Source organism: Dipteris shenzhenensis, chromosome 1 (assembly GCF_047967505.1).
Source record: "Dipteris shenzhenensis isolate YYH24624 ecotype China chromosome 1, Dip_SZ_1.0, whole genome shotgun sequence".
NCBI classification, from domain to species: domain Eukaryota; kingdom Viridiplantae; phylum Streptophyta; class Polypodiopsida; order Gleicheniales; family Dipteridaceae; genus Dipteris; species Dipteris shenzhenensis.
The window spans coordinates 47,943,086-47,969,082 of NC_141596.1; the positions used below are offsets into that span (position 1 = coordinate 47,943,086).

The 25,997-nt window shown below is 43.0% G+C and overlaps 1 protein-coding gene across 1 annotated transcript in view; it reads left to right on the top strand.

The window, feature by feature from the left end:
- The window catches only part of LOC147905954 (alpha-mannosidase-like), a 155,532-nt gene that overhangs the window by 36,827 nt on the left and 92,708 nt on the right, over positions 1-25,997 (top strand). The window contains exons 12-14 of the mRNA XM_087375840.1: positions 10,058-10,147; positions 13,604-13,669; positions 13,878-13,934. Of these exons, the coding sequence (XP_087231966.1) occupies positions 10,058-10,147; positions 13,604-13,669; positions 13,878-13,934 (213 nt within the window). The remainder of the gene's footprint in view (positions 1-10,057; positions 10,148-13,603; positions 13,670-13,877; positions 13,935-25,997) is intronic.

Consider the following 25,997-nt stretch of genomic DNA (forward strand, 5'->3'; position numbering starts at 1 on the left):
CACAAAAGGCCTGGACAATAGATAAGACCGAAATCTCCTACAGGCATACAAGAGGCTAGCCAGGATCAATTCAGCCGCTGAATACTTCCTCTCTACTTCACTCTTCACCCTACTGGCATAGTAGATTGGCCTCATATATCTGGAACCCTCTCGCTATTGCAAAAGAATAGCACCAATAGCATCTGGTCCCACAGACGGATTCACATAAAAAGTCATGGAATAATCTGGTGGCTTTACACTTGAAATATGAGTCAAGGATTGCTTAACTGCCTCAAACACCTCTTCACTCTCTGTCGTCCATTTCAGAGGCTCAGATTTTACCACTTGCTGAAGAGGATACAAAATCTGAGATAACATATGAATAAATCTCGATAGATACTTCACCTTCTGGAGAAAGGTATGCAACTGCTTGGTATTCTCAGGAGAGGACAGTAGAACTAAAGCTTTTACTTTACATGGATCCGGCTCAATCCCATTCTCAGATACAATATGCCCCAATATTTTAATGCTGGTCCGAACTAACTGAGTCTTCTTAGGATTTAATTGACTACCATTATTATCAATCTCATAGAATACCTAATCCAGCTTTCCACAGTGCTCCCTTCTTCCACTGTAGACACAGATGTCATCAATAAACACTTTACAAAATTTATCCAGGAAGGGTGATAAAATCAGATCTGAATTCTCTTGATAGTGCAAGGGGCCGTTGGTAACTCCAAAAGGCATTTTCTTGTAACAAAAACAGCCCCAGGGGGTAATGAAGGTAGTCTTGATTTGATCTTCCTTAGCTATGGCTATCTGGAAGTACCGTGAATATCCGTCACACAAGCTATACATTTCATGACCCGCCACTTTATCAAGAATATCATCCAGAAAAGGCAGAGGATAGTGGTTTCTCTTTGTCACTGCATTCAGAGGTTTGTAATCAACACAGACTCTCCATTTGTCTACTCCTTTTGGCACTATGACCACAGGACTTATCCAATCAGAGTGAACTACACGATAAATTATTCCTGCCTTGAGAAGCTTATCTACCTCTTTCTTCAGCACATCTCTCTGTTCCAGGCTTAATCTCCTTATTTTCTGAAAAACAGGTTTGGCACCTTCCTTCAGCTTAATCCTCAGAGGCTTCCCTTTAAATCCCCTGATCTCCTCATAAGAGGTGATAAACAAATTGGGGTATTTCTGCAACATCTTCAAATATTCTTCTTTCTCCTCAACATTGAGATCAGGATTCAATGATTGCTCAATCAGCACCTGGGTTGATTCTTGAGAACATTTGGGCTGCATTCAATCCTCGATAACCTCAAACCTATCCATCTCTTCCTCACTGAACCCTGCTGCTCCCACAAAATCCACCTGTGGATCCTCATCTATCAAATCCACCAATGCTATTGTTCCTTCATCACTGTCGCTCACAGGCCTCTGCGTCGCTCTGAACCTCCAGCCAGCAGAAGCACCTTAAGCAACTACCATAGAGTTTGCTACAAGACTCCAGCCAGAGCCAATTGTGCCATAAAGTTCGTCAACATGAAGTACCTGGAGCCCATCTACTCCAAGCTCCTCCAGTCGAAATCCCAGACCTGTCACATACACAGTCACCACCACAACTTTTCTAGTGCACAAAGCTCTCTTTGTCAACACACACAATGTCTTCATGCACAGGTTTCAGCTTCCTGCTCACGCACAACCTCCCATCAACAACTGCGAGCCTCTCCAACCTCTCTGATCATTCCACCTTTATTTCTCAGAGCCCCTACCTACGTAGATTCATCCAGCGTAAAACCGAATCTGCTTCCAGCCGCCATCTCCACGTAGCTCCAGCTCACAGCCTAGAAGCTCCCCTTCATCCATCACGTAGCCACCTTACATGTGCAGGATGCCTTCCCAATCAGTCCAGGTACCTCAGCCTAATTTGCCATCTCATCAGTGACAGTTTACCACTCTCAAGACATTTCCCCCAAATCACATTAAATGGATATTTTGGACCTTTAGTCACACAATTACCACACACATTAGCATGCACATTAAAGCTTGTATGCAACCCCGTACACACACATGAAAAGCCCTTTGACATGGACACCATAACATATCAAATTCCTGTAACATGCAAGTGCACATTGACTCAGGAAAATATAAAAAAACCTTCATGACTTGACTTTACATGGCCCCAAAAACATTTCGCTTGATCACACACTAGACACCCTTGCTCTGGAAGTCTGGTACAACCACATTGTATTTCATCATTTCCCATGAAGTCCCTGGAAAACATACTTTATTATCTCAAAAAACTATACATCAGTCCATCATGCTTGTGAAAGAAAAATCCACAAATGCGAAAAGCCCACACCTACCCTAGATGTGTACAACTATATGCCTACCCACAGCTATTTACCGTGCTCAAAAACTTGATACAAATTTTGTCCTATCATCGTGTGTTAGGATTGATTCATAGGAACTCTTTCTCATCCATGGGCAGATGCCTCAGATTTCCTGGAGGAGGACTTTGTGTCTTCTACTTTTGGTGAGGCAATGATTGGGATTCCTGTTGACAGGGTATCTTCTTCTTTAGGTGGATGAGTACTTGCCCCAGTGGATTTTCCGCCACCTGGCTTGCTTGTCGAGCAGGAGATCTTCCACCATTGAAGGGTTTGTTTCTGCCACTAGGTCGGTAAGATGTTCCATGCTACATCTTCCCATTGATGAGGATTGTCAATTGGAACATACAAGGCCTTGGTGGCGTCCCTCATCACCACCGGAGACACCTGATCCGGAATCAACTTCATCCTGGTGTTATTGGGGGCTCCATTAATAACTTATTCATTGAGGAGCACAAAGTGGATGCTAGAGATTGTGCAAAGTAGGCAAGTTACTTTTAGGTCATACTTTTTGGTCAATTGCTTTGGTATGTCTCTATTCTTATTCAACATTTCCTCACACGCCCACCAGAGATGATGCCAGATATAGGATATTCCAACATTGGTGAAGCTAGACGTGAGAGTCTCACTTGATGTACCTTTCACCAATTAGTAATTTAGGACTACACTTCTTGCCCTCCACAAGGGCAAGTGCCTGGGCTCAGATGAGTCAACACCAGGCTTTTTCATTGTTTTTTGGGACATGATCGGGGACTCTGTTGCCTCAGCCCTGCAGGGCGTTTGGGACTCTCATAATATGCTTGATTCACTTACAGAGGGTCTCATTCATCTTATTCAAAGGGGGGGTTGCATAAATTTGGTTTCTTAATGGAGCCCTTTTATAAGATTTGGCCAAAGCTATCAATTTGAATTTGCAGCCCATTCTTCTAGATTCACTCATGCTACACAGATGAGCCTTGTGCATGGCCAAAGCATTTTTTATAATTATTTTTTATTTTGGGAGGCTTTGGATTGGGCTATGTAGACAAGAGACTAGCCATACTACTCTTGGGTTTTAAGAAAGCTTATGACAGAGAGATTGAGGTTTTTTTAACGGTACCCTTATACATTTTGGATTTTCAAATGCTTAGATCAAAGGGGTCTCTTCTTTATACACATTAACCTAGAGCTAGGTGCTTATCGGAGGGACATGGAAGATATAGAGGCAGTCAATAGAGCGAGCGAGAAAAAGCGAGCAAGCCCAAAAAAGCGAGTGACAATTAGTTGAAGTGATTGGAAAATCAAGCAAGCAAAGAAAGAATCTAAGTTTTTTATAAAATAATTGCTTGAAGTATAAAGTATTCAAAAGAGTGGTTATGTGTTACATTTCTTGAAATTGAGTAGTCTAAAGTTAAGGACTATTGTAACATGACTCCATTTGGGTTTGGCAATTATCCTGGGGGGTCACTCATAAACATGTAACATACCACTTTTGTGCATTGAGGGGTATTTTTTAGTGGGGGGACTTACATGTTGTTTGTGTGCATGAGGGGATTTATAAAATAGCAACTTTGTAGATATTTTAAAATGTAAACACATACATGGGTTCAACCATTATGTAAATTGCAAGAATAGGGGTAATTTTTAATACATGCTTGCTTGCACATGCTTTATGGGTTTATGAAGAGTGATCCCGAGAGTGTAATTAAAAGGTAGAGGATGTTAAATTTTGGTTTTTTTTTCCCAAAATAGACAGTGTCTTCTCGCTTCCCATTATGGGAAATCTTGCTTTAAACTTGGTGCAAAAAATTGGACAGAATCTCACAAAATTCATATTCTGATGCACACAATTTTTTTAGATGGTGCAAAAAGGCATGATATTGATCTAAATCATGCCTTGTCATTTGATTTAATATGTAACATTATGCCATTTTATATTTGACAATAAAAAGATGTAGGGATGTTAAAAACTCATCTTTTGGGCCAAAAAAATCATATGTTGACATCTTGCAAAAATACAAGAATGTGAAAATGCCCTCTTTTAGGCCAAAACAGGGAGCGCGTTAATGCCCTCTTTTAGGCCAAAACAGGGAGCGCGTTAGCAAAAATACAAGAATGTGAAAATGCCCTCTTTTAGGCCAAAACAGGGAGCGTGTTAATGCCCTCTTTTAGGCCAAAACAGGGAGCGCGTTAATGCGCTCTCTGTTTTGGCCCAAAAGAGGGCATTTTCACATCCTTGTATCTTTTGATTTACAAGTCCAAACAGGGTCATGTTACATATCAAATCAAATGGCAAGGCGTCCTTTAGATGATTATCATGTCTTTGTGCACCACCTAGTAAAATTTAATGCACCAAAATATGAATTTGTGGTTAATTTGTTGCATTGGTTAGATTAGTGGGAGCTAAGAATAAATCATTAGGGAAGGATATTTTTCCAGTAACAAAGAAACATGGGTTTCATTCCAAGAGTGAACAGAGTTTAAAAAGCTAAGCATTTACATATGCATGGAATCTAGACTAATCCATGTAAGGAGTCCTTGGAAACACCCCACCTATGTGGAAGGTTGCATTGATGATCTCAATTACTCTAGTGGAAAGAGAGAACTTGATTGCAGTTACAGTAGGTTTTGTCTTCAATACAAACAATGAATTGGAAATTGAACATACAAACTATCTCATGGATGATGTGAAATTAGTGTTAGTGGCTCAGAAAGTTATATGCATATTTAACCTTCTAGCATTGAGGAAACATATGGACTTTTGAATAAGTTATTATTTTTTGCTACTGAAATGGGGGATTTATAAATCTTTTATTATTTTTTATTGCTCGCTTTTTTTGGCTCGCTCGCTTTTTGTCGCTCGCCTTTTGGTAATCCTCGAGGATATATTTTGGATTTTAAGATCAGTTCTACGGGAATGCTCTTTTTCCCCTTTCTTGTATTTTTTTGTGGCTGAAGCAATGAGCAGTTTTTTGAGATCTTGAGCTGACATTTTTGGCCCAATAGGATGAGGAGATTTTGGATAGTAAGCTTCATGATGACACTGTTGTTCTTTTGGATGCTACTCCGCAAGCTCAGGCATCTGTTAGGGCAGCCTTGGAATTAGTTTGTTTCGCATCTGAGACACATACCCATCCAATGGCTTTTGGATTGGTTACGAGGACACTCCCAGATTGAAGGACTGATTTTGGTTTTACTTGGATTCAGAGGAGTGTCTTTGCCAAGTACTTCAGCTCTGAGGTTGCCCTAGTTATCTCTCCTTCACAGTAATTCGCTCGTGGTGGAGAGTGATAGGGGAACACTCCTCTTTTGGAGTTCAACCAAACTTGACCTCGCTTCTTCCAGGGTGGTTGTTGTCACCTAGGTAATGCTAGCATGGTTTATTTGCTTGTGGGTGACACTCTAGGGATTGCATCACTCATCTCAAAAGCCATTTAAGGGACTTTCTATGGAGTGGATCTGGTAGACACCAAAGCCAGGGTGGCTTGTGAGAAATTGATCCTCCCCACGTGGAAAGGGGGCCTCAACGTCATTGACCTGGACTTGCAATGCAAGGCCTTGAAGGTGATGGTTAGGGGGATTTTGTTAGAACAAGAACCTTTTTTCATTTGATGCATACAGTTCCATTCTCCTTCCATGGGTTGGGGATTGGACAGAAAGCACTAGGAGGGTTTTTACTTCAGTTCCATTTGAGGGTTTCTTCCTCCCCTCTTGTGGCTACCTAGAAGAGATTGATAAGCAGCCTGTCATGTGGATTGTTGACATATACTCGATGATCATGCCGGACCACTTGGTACTTCCCATTATATGGAGCGGTCTAGATGGGAGAACTTCCACTTCCTTTGTGGGCTCTTGGAAGGAGTTCCTAAAACCTTCTAGATGGTCGTAAATTCCAATCAGTAAGTCACCTCAAAGGAAGTACAAGAAGAATTCAGCATATTGATGTAGCCCTTGGATTGGGTCGATACATGTGAGAGGCCTCACTATTTCTCTACTTGGCTCAGGGTATTTGAGGTTCATACGGGGATGCCTTAGTTTTTTATGTTCACTCTGGGGCAAGTTGTCCAATTCTACAGATGAGGATATCCTTGTGGACGTTGTTTTTGAGCTTGCTAGGTCTTTAGGCCATGTGGAGTAGTGTTTCTTGGCTTTAGGATGGTATCTCTACCCTAACTGGATCACATTCCCTTAGGTTCGTGGAGGATTTGGCTGTATGGAGGTGTCTCCATAAAGTATTAACAGTGGGATCTCGGGGAGTGGGAGTCCATTGATGCTTGGCACTGAGAGAAGAGCCTCTCCTTCTTTCACTACACGGTCAATGATGCCAGGACATTTTAGCTTAGCCTTAGATGTTGGAAGTCCACCAAAGCTCCTCATTGGGAGAATTTTTACATTTCTGCTGACCTCCAAAAATCCTTTGGGAAGAGACTCGGGAAATCCCTCAACAATAGGAAAATCATTCTTTTCTTTTTGGCTTTCTATTCATGGAGGGATTGTAGCAAGTGAACTAGAGGAGGTTCTTGTTCAGAGCAGTCTTTACTTACCTCGTTGCCTTTGTGTTGAGGAGTCTATTCATCATTGTCTATGGGGTTGCAGATCATCTAGAAGGGGATTGCTAGTCATTGGAGCACATTTGTTCCTTCTCCCTTGTTCATGACCTAGGGTTAGGTGGCTTAGCTCTCTCTTTCGAGGTCTCAGGTCTTCTATGAGAGGCATGATTCTTCTTGGTCATTCCATTGTAATAGCCTTTAATTCCCTTTCAATGGAATAATTGAAGTACTAAGAGAAAAGTTCGTCAGAGTACCTAGGGTACCTGAAGTACATTGTTGCACATGTTCATCCACAAGGTGGATATAGCAACCTATTATAGCTACAAAGCAAGAACATCAGCTTACTGCCCTCTTGAGATTTTGCCACGTTCCCTCACTCCTAAGACTTTACCAAAGATGATAAATTTTTTCCTTGCAAAGACTCTTAGTAAAGACATTTGCCCTGTTGCATATTTATACTACAATACCTTGTTCCATGGAATCCATCAAATGGATGTAAGGCTGCATTTTATAGTGAGGATCTCCAAGAAGAAGTATACATTTAGTAACCCTAAGGGTTTGAAGTTCATACAAAGGCCCATTCTGGATTATGGAATCATATTAATTTTGCATGGCTTGCTGCCACTCAGCATTTCCCTTTGCATTACTTGTAGGACAAAGGTTCTATCATATACACTGTTCATTCAGCCTGGAGCTGAGCTGCCTAGTAGCTTGCCTTGTTCTACCTAATTGGGTCTGTTACATCTTGGCACCCTCTTTCCTTTCTGCTGTCCCATAGATGGAGTAATTAGAGTCATCTTCTGGAGCATCTCAGGGAACCAAATGGAATCTCAGCCTATGCATCTGCATATGGCTGAATATTTGGCCATCATCAAGCTCTATGTCAAGTGGAGTGCATGCTCATGCAATCGGCGGGATGCATGCTCTAACAAGGCATCTTGGCTGATCATATGTTTTTCAGCTGTGGGATTTTTAAGCCAGCCCTTGCTTTATTTTTCCCTAAAGAAAAGACTTCTATCAAGTATGAAAGGAGCCCCAAGAGCGAAGCTCATGGGAGAATACATCATGCAAGGCATGGGAAAAACCAAACACCCTCATTGGGCAAAAAGCGTGCTTATCAAAGAGAGATTGAAAGCACAAGGTTGAGGCTGAAAGTGCCACTTCAACCCTTGGTGGACTTTGAGAAAATGGGGAGCCACTCTACTCCCTGAGGAAAACTGTCCTCCTGGCAGAAGCCACCTCGGAAGACCCTTGCATGCTCACCCAAGTGGCCATCAAAGTTTATACAACATCTGTCCAAATACTAGCCATGTGTGTGAAGGGTGGATTTGAGAGCCATCCAAAACCTCTGTGCATTTGGATCTCGAGATATGCCACGCTGAAATGCTCGCCAGAATTTCTAAAATAGTATCCACTGTGGCATGTGCAGGTGTACAAGAAAGTCTGAGAACATCATCTAGAGAGCATGACTTAACTAAATGTCGTCAAACCAAAAGATCCCAATCTAATGGGACGGCTTTCACATTTCTGCAGATGTGCAGAAAAGATTCTGGAGGAGACTCTGGAAATCCCTTGGAAATAGAAAAATCACTTTATCCTTTTGGCTTTCTATTCACAGAGGGATTGCAATGAACTTGTGGAGGTTCAAGCTACATGTCCTCGTTGCCATTTTGCAGTTGAGACAGCTCAGCAATGCTTTCGGGGGTGTAGACATGCAAGGACGAAATCTGGAAGGGGCTTGCTAGGATCTTATGGACTTTCCATATATCACCCTTCTTCATGACTTAAGGCTCAGCTGCTTGGCTATCTCTTACGGGGCCTTAGGTCTCTTAAAGGGACATGATTCAGAAGTGGTTTTTTGTGTTCGTCGTCACGTAGTAGAGTCATGTTCTCTCCAAGATATCTCATTCACTCCTTTCGAAGCTGCACATGATTCTGTAGACACTTCTTGGGAGATTCTGGCTAGTATTTCAGCATGGCATATTTAATGTGCAGAGGCATTGGATGGATCCCAGGTTCATCCCTCTCAAACACTGGCCAGTATTTGGACTGATACTATACATACCTTGATGGCCATTTGGGTGAGCATGTAGGGGTCATCGAGAGCAGCCTCTCTAGGAGGAACACTTATTTCAAAGTATGGAGGGGATCTCCTGTATTCTCAGATCTTGCTTCAAGGTTGACATGGCATTTTCAGCCTCAACCCTGGTTATTTGCTATCTCTTTTTGAGCTTTGATTTCTTTCATGCATTTATTGCCATAATGTACTTCCGCATTAAGGTTGCTCCTGCGGTTTTCTTTCATACTTAATAGAAGTACTTTTTTTGCAAAAATACGCTCAACTTGACCAAATACAAGCGAATTGTAGGATCTTGTAGGTTTGGACAACATTGGTTCACTTCAGGTTTTTGGGGTGCCACATCACCCAAAACTGTGGGTGAGGGAAGGGGGCATTGTGTGTAAGCTCACACTTTTACTTTCATTTGTAATTCAGTTGAGCTGCTCATTGTGAACATCTTGCAAGATTGGACTTCAGCTGGTACCTTTCCTCTGTATCTTTATGGATTAGTGCCAAAATTCTGTGTTTTGGTTTATGCTCACTCAATGATCTGGATGAATTGCTTGCTAGCCTTGAAGCTGGAGATCTCTACCTCATAAAGTGGATTGTGGTTTTCAAGAGCCCCTAAGAATGTCGAATTTATAAGTTAAGGATGAAGTTTGGTTCAAAATATCCCCTGTTCAGAGGACATTATTACATGAATCGCAATGACTTTCGTTTCCTTAACAGTACAAGGATATCGTTGGTACGGACTACCTCTTTTTGACTACGCTTTCAAATGAATTTAATCACTTCATCTTGTTTATCTTGCTGAAGTCAAAATTTCACCCCAATTGCAATGGCCTAGGGACTAACTTATCTTGTAGCTTCAAAATGTCATAATGTAGCTTGTATCTCTTGTGGCTGTTTGCCAGATCTCCAGATTTTTTAGACTCACGTAGCGAAACAAGTTTTTTTGAGTGTTTTATTTGAATCTGATTTGTTCTGCTTTATCTCTGATATAATAAAAAATTTGTAGGATTTAATGAGATTTTTATATTGTTTTCGATAGATTGGTTGCTTTTCTAATGCATACTTTTTGGACGTTTTAGGCAGAGACTGTGGTGAATTTTGCTTTCGGCTGTTTGGTTGAAAGTACCAAACACAGCAGATGTGAAAATACAAACACAGTTTTTGAGCAGGTATGTGTAACAGGCATGCTGCCTTCTATGAGACTAGGCATATGTTTCCTTTGGACCTTATGTGAAGTGGCTGTGATGGAGCCTGCTGTGCTGTATGACAGGGAAAAAAAGTGTGCATGTTTCTTCAGAAAAGCATATAATCCTCCTTCCATCTCCCTCCTCATTCCCTCCTTCACGTGCTATGTCTGGAATCTCCCCGGCCTCAACCTCATCCTTCTGCGTCTGGCATCTCCTTCATTTGGATCATGGTGGCTCGTTTCTGATGGGACGGGTTGTTTGCAGGGCTACTTGTTCGTCCTTTCAGCTCCACTCTTTTGTTTGAAGAAGGAAGCTGGATGATAGTTTAGATTCTGATGCATTAGATGCAAACAAGGATCTTCAGAAAACTAATCGGATGAAGATTGATCCTTCTAGGCCAACAGATATGACGCTAGGTATGATGCCAACCATGAGATTACCTCACGTAGAGTGAGTGATCACGCAGAGTGAGTGATTCTTGAGCTGTAGTCTAGTATTTTGACAGTGGTGCTCCTAGACATATCACTTGTAGAAAGAATTTATTTGCTGATTTACAGCCTGCTCTAGTGGGCAAGAGAGTGTCTTGCACCAACAATTATTCATATGTTCTGAAGGGAGTTGTTGGGGCCAATTTATGCATTCCAAAATAGGTTTTGGTTGGAAATGGCCAGATGCATGATTAAGGGGAAAAGACTGCCACATATTCTGCTTAATGTGTGCAACACAGACTTTGAACAAATGCCCAACCAAGGCTGAAAGTGCCACCTCAGTCCTGCTATAAACTTTGAGAAGAAGGCAGAGCCTCTCCATTCCCTAAGAAAAATATCCCTCCTAGAAGAGGCTGCTCGGGAGGAACCATGCACGGTCGCCCAATTGGCCATCAAAGTATGTATGGTATCAGTCCAGATACTAGCCATGGTGTGAGAGGTATGGACTTGAGATCTATCCAATGCCATTGTGCATCTGGCTCTCTAGATATGCCATGCTGCAATACTCGCGAGTCTCCCGAGAGGTTAAAGGGAACATCATCTAGATAGCAATACTCAACTAAGTGTCATTGAACCGAGATAGCCCAATAAGAGTACTACCTCTCAAAGAAGACTTAGGGCCCCGAAAGAGAAAGCCAAGCCATTGAACCCCAGGTCATATAGCAATGGGAAGAATCAAATGTACTGAAGATCCTAGCAATCTCCTTCCAAAGAACTCTCATTTGTGTCAAAGGAGTCCATCAGAGGCAAATCTTTCTCTCAACTTAGAGGGGTATTTTCGGCTAGTATTAATCCTATATGAGGATGACCTCATCATTACAAGGGATCATACGGCAATGATAAATTGACTCCTCAATAGATCTACAACGAGGACGAGTAGAGTCCGCCCCAAACTTGGACCTCCACAGATTCACTGGAATACCTCGAGGAATAGACAACCAAAAGAATAGAGATATTACATTCCTGAGGGATTTCTAGGGTCTTCTCCAAAAGTCTATCTGCAAGTCAACAGAATTATGAAAGTTCTCCCAATGAGGGGATTTGGAGGCTCTAGAACTCATCTGAAACTTCCTAGCATTACTTATAGTATAACAAAAGAAGGGGAGGCTCCTCTCTTGGTGCCCTGCATCAATCCCCTCCTGGATCCCATTGCAGGATCCCACTGCAAGAACTTGATATAGCCAAATCCTCTAAGAATCCAAGAGATAAAGATGTGGGTTTGGATTTAGGTGCCACTCTAATCGTTGCCGTGCTCCATAAACCCTATGATCGTGACATGCTAGAATGGAATGCCCAAGAGAATATCATCTGTCACCAAGGATCCTCTTGTGCTCCTCGAAAGGCTATGACCTGAAGTGGAATGCCTGTCCTTGAGAAAGACCCCATCCAAGTAGAACAAAAACCGGCTTTCATCCCTATCCGCCCATCCTCGGGTAAGGCCACATCTATCTGTTGGATCCTCCCTACACTTCGTCTTAGTGGCTTACCATTTGCTGTTTACAGTCCTTTGGAAGCTTTTTGAAAGCCTTTTGGGATCCTACAGAGGAGGCAACATCAAATCTTTTTTTGCATCACTCCAGTTCTCTCCATCCCCAATCTTCCTACCATTTCTCATATGAATTGTAAATAGGGTCTTTGGATGCTAGGAAAGAGGATTTGTTTAGAAATGCTTTTCCAAGCACACGGTTGTGGATGGACTGGGAATGCAGAGCATCCCCACCCCTGTAAAACCTCCATCTAACAAATGTTAGACATCCTTCGCTCCATGAGATCTGATTTCCTATAGCAAAATGGTCTTTACCTTCCTTATCAAAATCTTACCATTGTTCAAATGTTCTGGTTCTCCAAATGGATAGGAGAGAATTTGCTAAAACATCTCTTTATCATTCCTGAGATTTGCATGTGCCGTTCACTAAAGTATCTCTACCTCAATAGCATCACCGCATAGTACCTCTATCTCATACGTCTATGCATTATCTCTAACATCCTAGCATTGTGTACCCCTACTCAACAAAAAGTCAAAATTCCTATTTGTGTTAGTGTATATGGGTGGGGGAGTGGTGAAAAGGGGGGAGAGGTCAAGTTTTTTGCATTATTGAACGAAGGAGGTGGAATAAAGGGGCATGGAAAGGATTGGGACATGATCATTAAGTGAAAAGAAGAAAGGGGGCGGGAAGGCTATTTGTCAGCATCTGTGCCATGGTGCCATGCAAGAGTGGTAGGGGAAGGTCACCTTTATGGTACACAAACTCATACATGGGGCGTGGTTGGTGTGCTTGTGCATGGGTATGGTGGCCCTAGGCAGGCATGTATGGTTGTCTACTTTGTAATGCTTTGGATGCGTGGTGAAAGTGGCGATGAAGTCCACGATCGATGGCTCCCAATGCAGCATCACTAAGAAAAAAGCTGGAACAGAAATGCATTACAAATTAAATTAAGGACATACATGAAGCCTTACGAAGGGTTAACTGAGGAAGATGTGTGAACTAAAATGAAAACAAATAGGCTGGAACTATAGAAAAGCCATTATGCCTATGCTATTTGCAAACCCTCCGTATATTTGATCTATGTTGATGCTGTTACGTGATCTATTTCTTTGTAATAGCACTATGTGCTATCTGTACCTTTGTTTTTGGATTTCATGAGATAATGTTTATACTACTCCCTCACTATGCTTAAGGTGAGCTTAACACTCCCTTTACCAAGATCTTTATCCTTAAGGCAATGACCCATTGAAACCTCACCATCCTATGTGTAGATGTTGAAATATATGATAGAGAAGCCTTAGCTCCTTAAGAAAGTACATTTGGAAGGCGATCACACAAAAACTTTTTGCAACTTGCATTGTTAATGTCAGTTGTTCTATTTCTATATGCTAGTTTTTTCCTTTTGTTTTTTTCGTTAAATTTAAAATTCACTTCGTTGGTGTCTTTGTGTTGGGGGGGTACAGTGTCCTCTACTAAATGTGAGCTATTGCCCACCCTCAGAAGCTAACAAAGAAGCAAACCAAAGCCTGGTGAGAGTTTTTGCCTCAGTTTCTTGTTTTGATTACAGCATTGTCCTTTACCCTTGTACATATTGAAGCTCTATGATCATGTTAACGACTTAACTATGCATATTTTAGTAGTCTTGATGCCAAAAATGAGTATAGTATTTTTGCCAAAAATGAGAATCATATTTTAGTAGTCTTGATGCCAAAAATAAGTATAATTATCTTATCTCAGGTGGTGCTTGCATACAATGCCCTAGGATGGAATCGCACTGAATACATCCGCATTCCAGTAAGCTTTACTTAAAGCCTTTTTCTCATTTTGGAGAAGTCATACTAATCCACTTTATCAATCTGAAGAAATGGATTGTTTTGCCCTTGCACATTTTGGATGTTTGTTAGTGAGTTGGATCTAAAGAAGTGATATTGTAATTTCCTCGCCTGAAACAAGAAATACAAGTGGAGCATGATGTAGGGGAAGAAGGATGACTATGCAAGACATAACATTGCATGTCATGCCTTGAGTTGGTGGGAGGCGAGAGGCTTACCTCTGTTATAGAGCTTATTTATTGGAAATTGCAGACCAGCTGTCTCATGCAAGTACATGACTTTTGCATGCCATGGCGAGTTGGTGGAAGGCTACATGCTTTGCTCTGTTATAGAGCCTATGCAAACAGTTTGAGTTAGCCAGTGGACTCGGGAGCTTATACATATCGGAGACACTTTTAAGCACATAATTGCTAATATTGTAAGTTCAATAATCAGGTCAAGCAAGTTTATGCTTAGATATGTCGGTAGTATTACATGTGGTTGTTTTCTGAGGCTGCACTCAAATGGGGCTATGTTGTATATTTATCCAAGGACTAGACCTTTGTGGTTTGGGAGCAAATCTAGGCGGGTGACAGCATTGTGAAAACGTGTATTGTACAAGCTCCATGCATATCAAGTGATGCTTCCTTACAGGAAACAGCTCTTCTTCAAAACCTGAGGTTGAGGTTTTGCTCTGCATCAAACTGTATCTTGGAAATCAAAATAATGTACAAATGGCTGGGTGAGAGCTTTGAAAGGGTGTTGAGAGTGAGCGTTCTATGGCATATCAACTTGGCATGCAATGGGTAAAATGCAAAAACAGAGGCCTTGAAGTGCATGGAGAATCTCATGGCTTACAAAATGCCTGCAGCATAAGTGGGGACGTATGGAGCTGGAGAGCCTGGGCAGTGAGGTGTGGGACTCCTTTCACGTGTCCAGTGGCATGAGTATTTTGTGTTTACCCGTGACATGGACACATAGCACCTCTCTAGGGGGAGCAGATTGGTGGATGAAATTTTGTGGAAGTCAAACAAAGGGTTCATGTGTTGGTGTAGGAAGAGTCACTAATCAGTGGACTCTTTGGAAAACGAAAAAGAACCACAATTTTGAGTGTAAGTCAAAACATCGAGCGACCGCGTTCGAGCGAGTCTAGAGTTCGAGCGATGCTTGTGATGAAAAAGGAGAGGAGTCATGAGGTGGGACTACGAACAGTGGTTTGATGAGCGAATTGTATGAGGGAAAGTTAAAGGATTTTAGAAAGGAAGCATAAAAATGGAATTTTGCTTTGTTTAAAACCATGGTTCCAATTCATTCTTTTAACACATTGATCATATGGAAACAGATTGCATTCTTGAAGTTTATTTTATTGAGAGGTGGACATGATTGAGAGGTGGACATGATTCCAGCAAGAAATCTCAATGATACCACATAGCATGACAAGTGGTTATTTCCATGCACTCAAATGGCTTAATATGCATTTGAAGTTTATAACTCCATGGTGTTCTATAGTGCGGGTTTCCCAATGGAGTCCAAAACAGCAACATACTCTTTAACACAAAATGAAGAGTACCTTTTAATACAATATAAATCCATTCTTTCATTCAATCCATGTCATTTTACATTATGCAATGCTAATATGGCTTTGGGGCCTACAATATACTCAATACTCCAAAAGGCACAAAGATTCACAAAACACTTTAACCACTATCTTCACACTCATCATCTACAAAAGGGCTACAAATGCGTGAACATTGTGTTCCAAGTTGATCAAACCGCTTGTCCTTCGCCATGGCTCTAGCCATTCCTTCAGCATATGTAGGCAAAGCACTACAGGGACAAAATTAATAGAGAGTAAGTTGAAACTGCATAACATTGACCACAGAGTAACAAGATAACGAAGACAAGTCAACCATTCCACCATGACAACGAAAATCAAACGTCTAACTTCAAGGATGACAATCTTCTCTGAAAATGTAATTTTCAAGCACAAAATATAAAAAGTGTACCACTAGCCAATGTAAAGCATGACAATAGGAAAGCAAAGTGTCTCACTAGTCATCAAAGGGATTATAAGTGGGATTTGAAGAATATTCATCCTCCCCCATATCCTTGTCATCCCTATGAGGTGTCTTTGCTAGGGATGCATGCACTAGTGGCAGCACATATGTATCCACCATGATTGTATCCACATCAAATGAATAACAACATCTTCCACTAGCCTGGCATGCCCTCATGAGAGGGCATGTGCCACATCCCATCTCCAGAACCAGACCTCGTGGCACACATATCAAAGCCAAAATCATAGAGACAAATCCTAAGGAGCGCTCAAGAGCACCCCTAGCACCCTCAAGCTGCGAGCTGGAAGATGAGGCACCACGAGTCCGCTCTGTCTCAGGCATGTAGTGGGTCCACATGTCATCGCTCACTCGCACCCCATGCATATCAAACAGAGAACGGCTCTCGGTCTTGAAAATGGGTGTGGAGGCTCCATTACGACATGCAAATACCAGCATGGAAGTACGAATCTACATAAAAATATTGAAATCAGCTTCATTGTTCACTTTTTCAATTGCGAAAGACTTTCAAAAAAGTAGATGAAGCATATACCGGCATGTCCTGCCCTGATTGTTTTACGAAGCCGCACTCATTCTTGTCCAACACCATTACTCTTCTTGCTATCTGAAGGTCTTCGACTTTAACATACCTCTCCATCCATGTCAAGCAAGGGCCTGAAAATTCGTTGCATTAGTTCAAATCATGGTGGAAAGCTTAACAAATGCACATATACATATCAAGAATCCTACTAACATCTCACACCACCTGCAATGGGACAAAGCATGGCAAGCCATCCATTGTCTCCTATGGTGGCTGCTGCTGTGGCCAAACCATACTTCACATGGTCCTCAGAAAGAATATTCCAAGAAGGTAATGGATTACTGACACCCAAGTTCTGTCCTGTGGGAAAGTCTAGGAAAATAAAATCTGCTGCCCATTTAACTTTTCTCCCCTTTTTCTTGTATTCCATAGAAGGGTCACGTGCGGACAAAAAGAACTCATGGATCTTAGCATACATATCATTTTTTCTAGCGCATGCAAAGTCCTGGCCCATCAAAATGTAGTCTCCCACAGAGCATTCATACGTAGCCAACCCTCCATAACGCATAGCATGTTCTAGCGATAGTGGTGGACAGAAGATAAATGGAGTGACAACTTTCACTATCTTTTTTCCTGTTGACAAAAACAATCCATTGCTGAACATATGCAAGAAGCTCATCCCAAGTCTTATCCACTTCAAATAAAAAAACTCAAAGATTAATGGAATTGAAATAATACCATTTATCCCATCACCAACATCAATAGAAGGCTCCGCAGGCGGTGGAGATGGTGTTCTCTCCACATCCTTGTCTGTCAAGAAAAAAAGGACAAACGAGCTCAAAATACTTTTGGTTTACAACTAGTTTGACTGACCCTACCTTCCTTGTAGCATGTTTCAAACACACCAAATAAACCAACCTTCCTTGCAGTCTTTCTTCTCTATTTTTCGTGTTGTTCTTCTTGGATTATCCTGATCCTTGCTTATTTCTATGGTCTTTTTTGTTGTAGAATATTGCTTGTACAAATCAAGCTCTCGTGTAAGCACATTACCACCTGAAAAATCTAACCACCAAGGGCAATTGACAAGCTCCCACTGTGAGTGTCCATGCATGGACTTAGGATACATACAAGTAGTTGGATTGGCCATCTCTGTCCAACCCTTGCAATGTCTTGGAAGCTCATCGATCTTGCCCTCATTCTTCAAACATGAGAGATATCTGAGCAATTCCCAATGGTAACAGTGGTTAGAATTATGAGGCAAACAATGAATGGAAAAGAATACATGTTGGAAGAATCGACAAGGTGTTCACCTAAAGACGACTCGATGAGCTGCCTGATCCAGTTCTGTCATCTTGGTAGCTACCTTCCCCTTCCCAACACCACTGAGTTCACTAAACTCTCTAATTTTCAAAGAGGTAAACATACACTTCCTTCCCTCCAATTTGATGTCATCAAAATACTGACCAAGACTGTACTCAGAAGGTAGGGCAAACAACCGCCCAATGCTTTTAAGCTCCTCAAGCACACCAATGGCATGAGTTTCAATCTTCTCCAAGAAAATTTCTCGGGCCAGCCACCTGTAATAGCAATATGCCATCGCATTGGAATAACAAAGCACAAGAAGTAATATTATGATTGCCGAAATAATAGCACAAAAAAAGAAGACTCAATTGGCTTATGCTCGGTATGGAATATCTGAAGGAGGCATGTGATACATATTCCGCATGATTGTGCTAGCCTCCAACAAAGACAGGTACTGAATTTTCCTCTCCAATTTCAATGGTGCAAGGGCAATGCACTTAATCTTTTCAAGAGTGATAACCTTCTCCGCCGCATCAAAGTTCAAAGAAAATAGCTTGGCTTTCCAAACATCCCCTAGTTGGGGTTCAAGACAATTGAGCACCTACAAAACATTACTGGGCATGATTTCTCAAACTTTTTAAATTGACCAATGTACTTGAACCATAAACCAAGAGTGAAGTTACCCGTCCCATCCGATCGGATATTTTTCTTTGCACTGCATCTATCTCCTTCTTCTCTGCCGCTGCTCTCTCCTCTACTGGAACTACAGATTTTATCCTCTCTAGAGCTCTCTTGACATCAGTGTTATATTCAACCTGCAAGACATAATGAAAGCAACCAAAATGCACCTTTTAGCATTGACAGACAATCAATGAGGCTTTTCATAACAATAAAATCTTAGGGTGAATAGAAATATTAGTATCACCTGGAATACAAGACGTGCCAAATACCCTCTGCTCAAAGGGTACCAACCAGCATTCCCCTTAACCTCCTTGGTTCTGGCATTGTTAATTGCCTTGCGCTCTTGTGAGGACAAGGAGTTCATGAAAGCTTGGGCATCGCACTCACAAATGTTGTTGGCATTTATGAGCACATTCCTCAAGCTAGGCTTGATCACAGCATGCTCATTCAATCTACAAAGAAAAAATTTATGAGTTCTTCTTCCCAAAATAGAACGCAGAGTAGAAAAAAACAGTACTTTTAAACAAATCTTACGAGTTCATGCGCTGCAAACTTGCCAAAAGAGAAATTTCAGTTGTCTTTCGTGGATCAATCAAGGTGCACATCACCCTAATATGCCGTGCTTTGGTCTCTCTATATGATTCCTCAATCACAGCCATCCAAGCCATGGTTCTATGGTTTCCTTCCCACACATAGAACATCTTGTTAGATAGGTATAGCAAATCGGGCTTTAATGCAAGTTCCTTCTCAAATACTTCTTCAACTTCTCGCCACATTGGTGACCAAGTCTGTCTGATCTCTGATGTAACCTCTGTCTCCTCTCCACTCCCAGTGCAAACAGAAACTATAAATGCACCCTTCTCAGGGAGATATCCCTCATACTGGAAAGCACTTTTAAGTGCAGCCACATCACTTCTCAAACCCCTAACCCTGGCATATGTAAGAAGTCTACACAAGGGCAACCTAGGACACTCATCTGAACTGAGAATCCTGCATCTTGAAATAACATCACCCCCACTAACAAGATCCAAGGAAATATCTTCCACCACTGAGTCCATCTCATCATCCACAACATCTGCCATGTCTTCTGTGCTAGCAGGAACATCCATCTCTGATTTATCCCCACCTTGATCTCCCGCCTCGAGTTCCTCTTGAACCTTTCTGGTCCTCTTTCCTCCCTTTTTTTTAGGTGGTGTCCGGGATTTCTCTTTGCCCCTCCTTCTCATCTTGGTAGGGCTCACACTTTCTCCTGTTTCCATCTGCACACACGAAGCTCAGTTATGTTAGTCACATAGTATAATAACTCGGGTATACCAGTAACATCTCATAGTAACATCCATGTTAATTCGTAAGTATACTAACTATATGTGAGTAAAGTAAGTAGACTACTGGCTAGTCACTATTTTGTCATTGTGGATTTGTTAGTATTGTGACATCTAACACTAGTCTGATATATCATAACTACATATGTAAGTATAACTAGTTATAGTCCACTAACATATACGTAACCACTAGAATATACTTACCTCCAAGAAATATACAAACATACAACTAACATATACACAGCTCAGACTAGTTAATAGACTAGTAAAAGTTTACTAACATATAACTAGTTGTAGCTAAAATGTACTAAGTTTACCAAAAAACAGCAAACAAAAGAGATTTTGAAGTGGCTTCTAGCTCCCCATTTCATGGGCTGCCCCATTTCATGGCCTGCTCCCAGGGGGCAAAGCATGCTGGGCTGCTGGGCTGCCTCATTTCATGGGTCCATGGGCTGCTCATGAGAGCCCCATGAAATGGGGCAAACCATGCTCCCAGGGGGCCGCAAAATCGCGGTCCTCTGGGAGCATGCTTTGCCCCATTTCATGGGGCTCTCATGAGCAGCCCATAGTCCACTAACATATACGTAACCACTAGTTATAGTCCACTAACATATACATAACCACTAACATATACGTACTATAGATATATCATAACTAGTTATAGTCCACTAACATATACGTAACCACTAGAATATACTTACCTCCAAGAAATATACAAACATACAACTAACATATACACAGCTCACACTAGTTAATAGACTAGTAAAAGTTTACTAACATATAAATAGTTGTAGCTAAAATGTACTAAGTTTACCAAAAAACAGCAAACAAAAGAGATTTTGAAGTGGCTTCTAGCTCCCCATTTCATGGGCTGCCCCATTTCATGGCCTGGGAGGGCCTGCTCCCAGGGGGCAAAGCATGCTGGGCTGCTGGGCTGCCTCATTTCATGGGCCCAAGGGCTGCTCATGAGAGCCCCATGAAATGGGGCAAAGCATGCTCCCAGGGGGCTGCGATATCGCGGCCCCCTGGGAGCATGCTTTGCCCCATTTCATGGGGCTCTCATGAGCAGCCCATAGTCCACTAACATATACGTAACCACTAGTTATAGTCCACTAACATATACATAACCACTAACATATACGTACTATAGATATATCATAACTAGTTATAGTCCACTAACATATACGTAACCACTAGAATATACTTACCTCCAAGAAATATACAAACATACAACTAACATATACACAGCTCACACTAGTTAATAGACTAGTAAAAGTTTACTAACATATAAATAGTTGTAGCTAAAATGTACTAAGTTTACCAAAAAACAGCAAACAAAAGAGATTTTGAAGTGGCTTCTAGCTCCCCATTTCATGGGCTGCCCCATTTCATGGCCTGGGAGGGCCTGCTCCCAGGGGGCAAAGCATGCTGGGCTGCTGGGCTGCCTCATTTCATGGGCCCAAGGGCTGCTCATGAGAGCCCCATGAAATGGGGCAAAGCATGCTCCCAGGGGGCCGCGATATCGCGGCCCCCTGGGAGCATGCTTTGCCCCATTTCATGGGGCTCTCATGAGCAGCCCATAGGGCTCTCAAGAGCATGCTTTGCCCCATATTATGGGCTGCTAGGATGCTCATGAGAGCCCCATGAAATGGGGCAGAGCATGCTCCCTAGGGGCCGCGATATCGTGGCCCCTTGGGAGCTTGCTCTGCCCCATTTCATGGGGCTCTCATGAGCAGGGGGCAGCATGTTGGGATGCTCTTGAGAGCCCCATGAAATAGGGCAAAGCATGCCCCTTGGGAGCATGCTTTGCCCCATTTCATGGGGCTCTCATGAGCAGCCCATAGGGCTCTCAAGAGCATGCTTTGCCCCATATTATGGGCTGCTAGGATGCTCTTGAGAGCCCCATGAAATGGGGCAGAGCATGCTCCCAAGGAGCCGCGATATCGCGGCCCCTTGGGAGCATGCTCTGCCCCATTTCATGGGGCTCTCATGAGCAGGGGGCTGCATGCTGGGATGCTCTTGAGAGCCCCATGAAATAGGGCAGAGCATGCTCCCAGGGGGCCGCGATATCGCGGCCCCCTGGGAGCATGCTTTGCCCCATTTCATAGGGCTCTCATGACCAGTCCCATGCCCCATTTCTGGGGCTCTCATGAGCAGTCCCATGCCCCATTTCTGGGGCATGGGACTGCTCATGAGAGCCCCATGAAATGGGGCAAAGCATGCTCCCAGGGGGCCGCATATCGCGGCCCCCTGGGAGCATGCTTTGCCCCATTTCATGGGCTGCTGGGCTACTCATGATGGCCCCATGAAATGGGCTGCTGGGCTGCTCATGATAGCCATAGCCGGGGTTCTGAGAGAAAATTCTCAGTCCCGAGAAAATTCTCTCTATGAGGACGTGGTGATGCCAAGCCGATCAAAATGGCCTTCTGGACCTCAGAAACAGGGGAGCATTATTAGCAGACAGATTTGATGGGCTATATATATATAACAGGCTACAGCTATTTAAAAAGGGCTCCAAGCTGAGCTGGAATTGGAGCTGGTTGATGTAGAGATGACAACTGCCACTGCCACCTTCCAACTTTACTTCTATCTCTCTCTCTCACAGCAAATTTTATTAGCAAGCCCTCTTCACTATCCATCCCCGTACTAGTTTTCATGGCTACAAATAGCTCAAAGCTCGGTTGTTACAAAGTTCAAACAGTTCAAAGCTCGGCTGTTGGGCACTTGATGTGTAGCTGTCTGCCCGTTTTCTTCACTAACCTTAACCTACTTTTGCAGCCAGTTTTTATCGTCTACAAACAGTCGATAGGGTAGGTCAGCTTAGTGCAAACTTTTAGCGAGGCCTCTTCACCAACCTGCCAAAACCGTCATTCTCACCTGTTGGGCACTTTGATGTAGCGTCCACTCTCTCTGCTTAGCAGATTTGAGCAAGTCCTCTTAATTAACCCAAACCCACTTTTGCAGCCAGGTTTGATGGGCGAGAGTCACTGAAAAGCTTGAAGCTCTTCAGCTCCAGCAGCAACTTTTACTATAACCTGCAAGGCTAGAATCACTTAAAAACTTCAAGCTCACCTGTTGGGCACTTGATGTGGAGGTGGGAACTGCTAATCTCTCTCTCTCTCTCTCTCTCTCTCTCTCTCTCTCACAAAAACACACACACACACATTCACAGCCTGGGTACGTTATTAGTTAGCATACGCAACCTTTGGTGTCTCGACTCTGCTTCCTTTGCTGCCCCTCCTTCCCCTGTTTCTCCTTGCATGAAGAGGACGGCTAGCGATCCTGGATACTTCTCTAGTGGCCATGCTTTGAGCTTCTCCTCTGCAAAATTGGATTGATTCAGAGCAAAAGATTGGTTGAGATGCCATACCTCTGCCCTCGAGCTCTCCAACAGCATCATCAGCAGCAGAAGGCTGCAGAAGATGATGATGATCGTCTTCCTCCTGTAATCCTTCCTAGCCATAGCCCTTTGAGTTGATATTCTTGCAAGAATGAATAGAGTTGGCTCAGCCTGAGAGAAAATCGGGAGAAAATCGTATAGAACCTTATTGTGGAGCCTGAGACTGCAGTATCATTTTGAAAAAGCAACAAGTTACGGGTACACAAGGGGAGCTATGCATCCAATTGAAGGAAGGAAGGGAGACCACAAGCGAGGTTGGCAGGGATGGCAAAGAAGCAGAGGCGACACTCAAGCGAGGTTGGCAGGGATGGCAAAGAAGCAGAGGCGACACTCAGCTTTTTCGATTCAAATTTTCCGCCTTGGAGACCGAAATGGAGAAGCAAACTGCAATTTTACTGCAAAGCTTTGAAGACTTACGCCTGCTCGAAAATTTTGCCTCGAAGAACGGAACGAAGCTCCCAGCAGTTCCCAGTGCGAGAAATCATACCATCCGGTCTCTTTACCCCTCCGGCCTCTTCCTCCTTGCTTAGGTTACAGAGGTTTTTTACATCTACCCTGCTACTCATGATAGCCCCATGAAATGGGGCAAAGCATGCTCCCAGGGGGCCGCGATATCGCGGCCCCCTGGGAGCATGCTTTGCCCCATTTCATGGGGCTGCTGGGCTACTCTCCCCAACCCTATGCAACTCACACCCCCAGCCCTATGCATCTCACCCTCTGCCTCTCCCCCTCATCCTGCTGTTGCTCTCTCCTTTGCAACTACTCTACCTCACAGCTCTTCCCTCTTGCATCTGCTCTCGCCCCCTTCATGCTGTACCCATAGTTGCTTTCCTTCTTGGGCCTCATCGAGAGATGATGAGCTACAACATCAGAGAACCGGATTGGTGGACACTCTCCCCTTCACTTTATCTTTCCGATTTGGACCCTTCCACATGCCCTGAGAAGCGAAAAAACATACAAGGGAAAAACAAAACCCAAAGACAAGAAGGACAAGGAGACATGAAAGGGTACTGACAGTAAAACCAACTGAACATGAGAAAGCCCAGCAGCCCCATGAAATGGGGCAAAGCATGCTCCCAGGGGGCCGCGATATCGCGGCCCCCTGGGAGCATGCTTTGCCCCATTTCATGGGGCTCTCATGAGCAGTTGGGGGATCTGTTTGCAAGAACTTGTCCTCAGGTTTAGGCAGATATTGACATAAGTTTACCTTCCTCATACGCGAGTGCAAGCAAAACGAAAAGAACAGAGAATTTGAAAGCAAACGACCTAAGTTTACCTTCCTCATAGGCGAACTTGAGTACACTCTAGCATAACTTGGGGGATCTGTTTGCAAGAACTTGTCCTCAGGTTTAGGCAGAGATTTGACATAAGTTTACCTTCCTCATACGCGAGTGCAAGCAAAACGAAAAGAACAGAGAATTTGAAAGCAAACGACCTAAGTTTACCTTCCTCATACGCGAACTTGAGTGCACTCTAGCATGACCTCTTCAATGTTTTCTTGCTCTGCCCAAGCTTCTGCTCATCTTTTCTTACGTGCGTTGACAAAGGAATGCAGAGAACAAAAGGAAGCTATGAGAATATAAACTTTGTAAATGTAGAATCTGTAGCAACTACTGGGGGATACAAGATCAAGCTACTTACACACCGCAAGCAATGTATCATATATAGTTGCTGTAACTCCGCTGATCTTCGGCAAACGTGTAGTCGAGAATTACATGCAGAGTCTCCCCTAAAGGATCGGTCTTTCTACTCTTCAATATCTTTCTACTCTCGAGTCTCAAATGTGCTGTTGAACTTGAATCGAGAGGCAAGCCGACCGCCCAAAACAAGAATCCGAAAGATTACAATTGGAATCAACAATTTTGCCAGTCCAAACGAAGCAACGAAGCAACGAAGGTCGGCCAGAATTGAGACGGGGAAGGGAAGCGGAGTGAGAATCCGTGGGCGGCTTTAATCTGTCACAACAATTTACGAGCAAAGAGACAACTTTATTTGGGCTTGGAGGAAGTTGTTGGATGCGAGAGATGATGAGATAAGGCCCGTGAACACATGCAAAGCAAAGGAAAGTGTGTGGGATGCCCATAAATGCAAGTATTAACATACAACAAAGAGTCATCACCTCTGCCAAGATTGTCCTTGGTGATATTGGTAAATTGTCCTTGGTGTCGATTGGTGATGTAGGAGGTGATGGCGAAGGAGATGGTTAGGAGGAGGGGAAGGAGGTGTAGGAGAGGAGAGAGGAGAGAGGAGGGGAAGGAGGTGTAGGAGAGGAGAGAGGTGTAGGATTGGGTTTAGGGAACTAACACTATCACTTGTTGACACCTCACTTGTCATCATTAAGGGATTGGTTTAGTTTTGAATGGCTGAATTTGTTGACACCTCACTTGCCGTCATTTAGGCTACTGCCATCATTTGTGAGCATCAACGACTTGCCATCATTTAGGGTAATGCCTCCTTGTGAGCATTTATACGTGATCTTCGCACATCCCATGTAATGATAAGATGTCCTGTTCAAAGATTTATTGGATGGCGGCTATGTGGTGTCCTGTTCAAAGATTTATTGGATGGCGGCCACCAAACCTTGGATACTCTGCTGCGTCATTGATTTGGATACTCTATTGAAACTCCTTCTTGGATGCTCAGCTGAGTGTCCTTCTTTCCCGTCATTTGGGTCTCCTTCATGGATACTCAGCTGAATCTCCTTCTAGCTAGTCATTCGTGTCTCCTTCTTTGATACTCTGTTGAA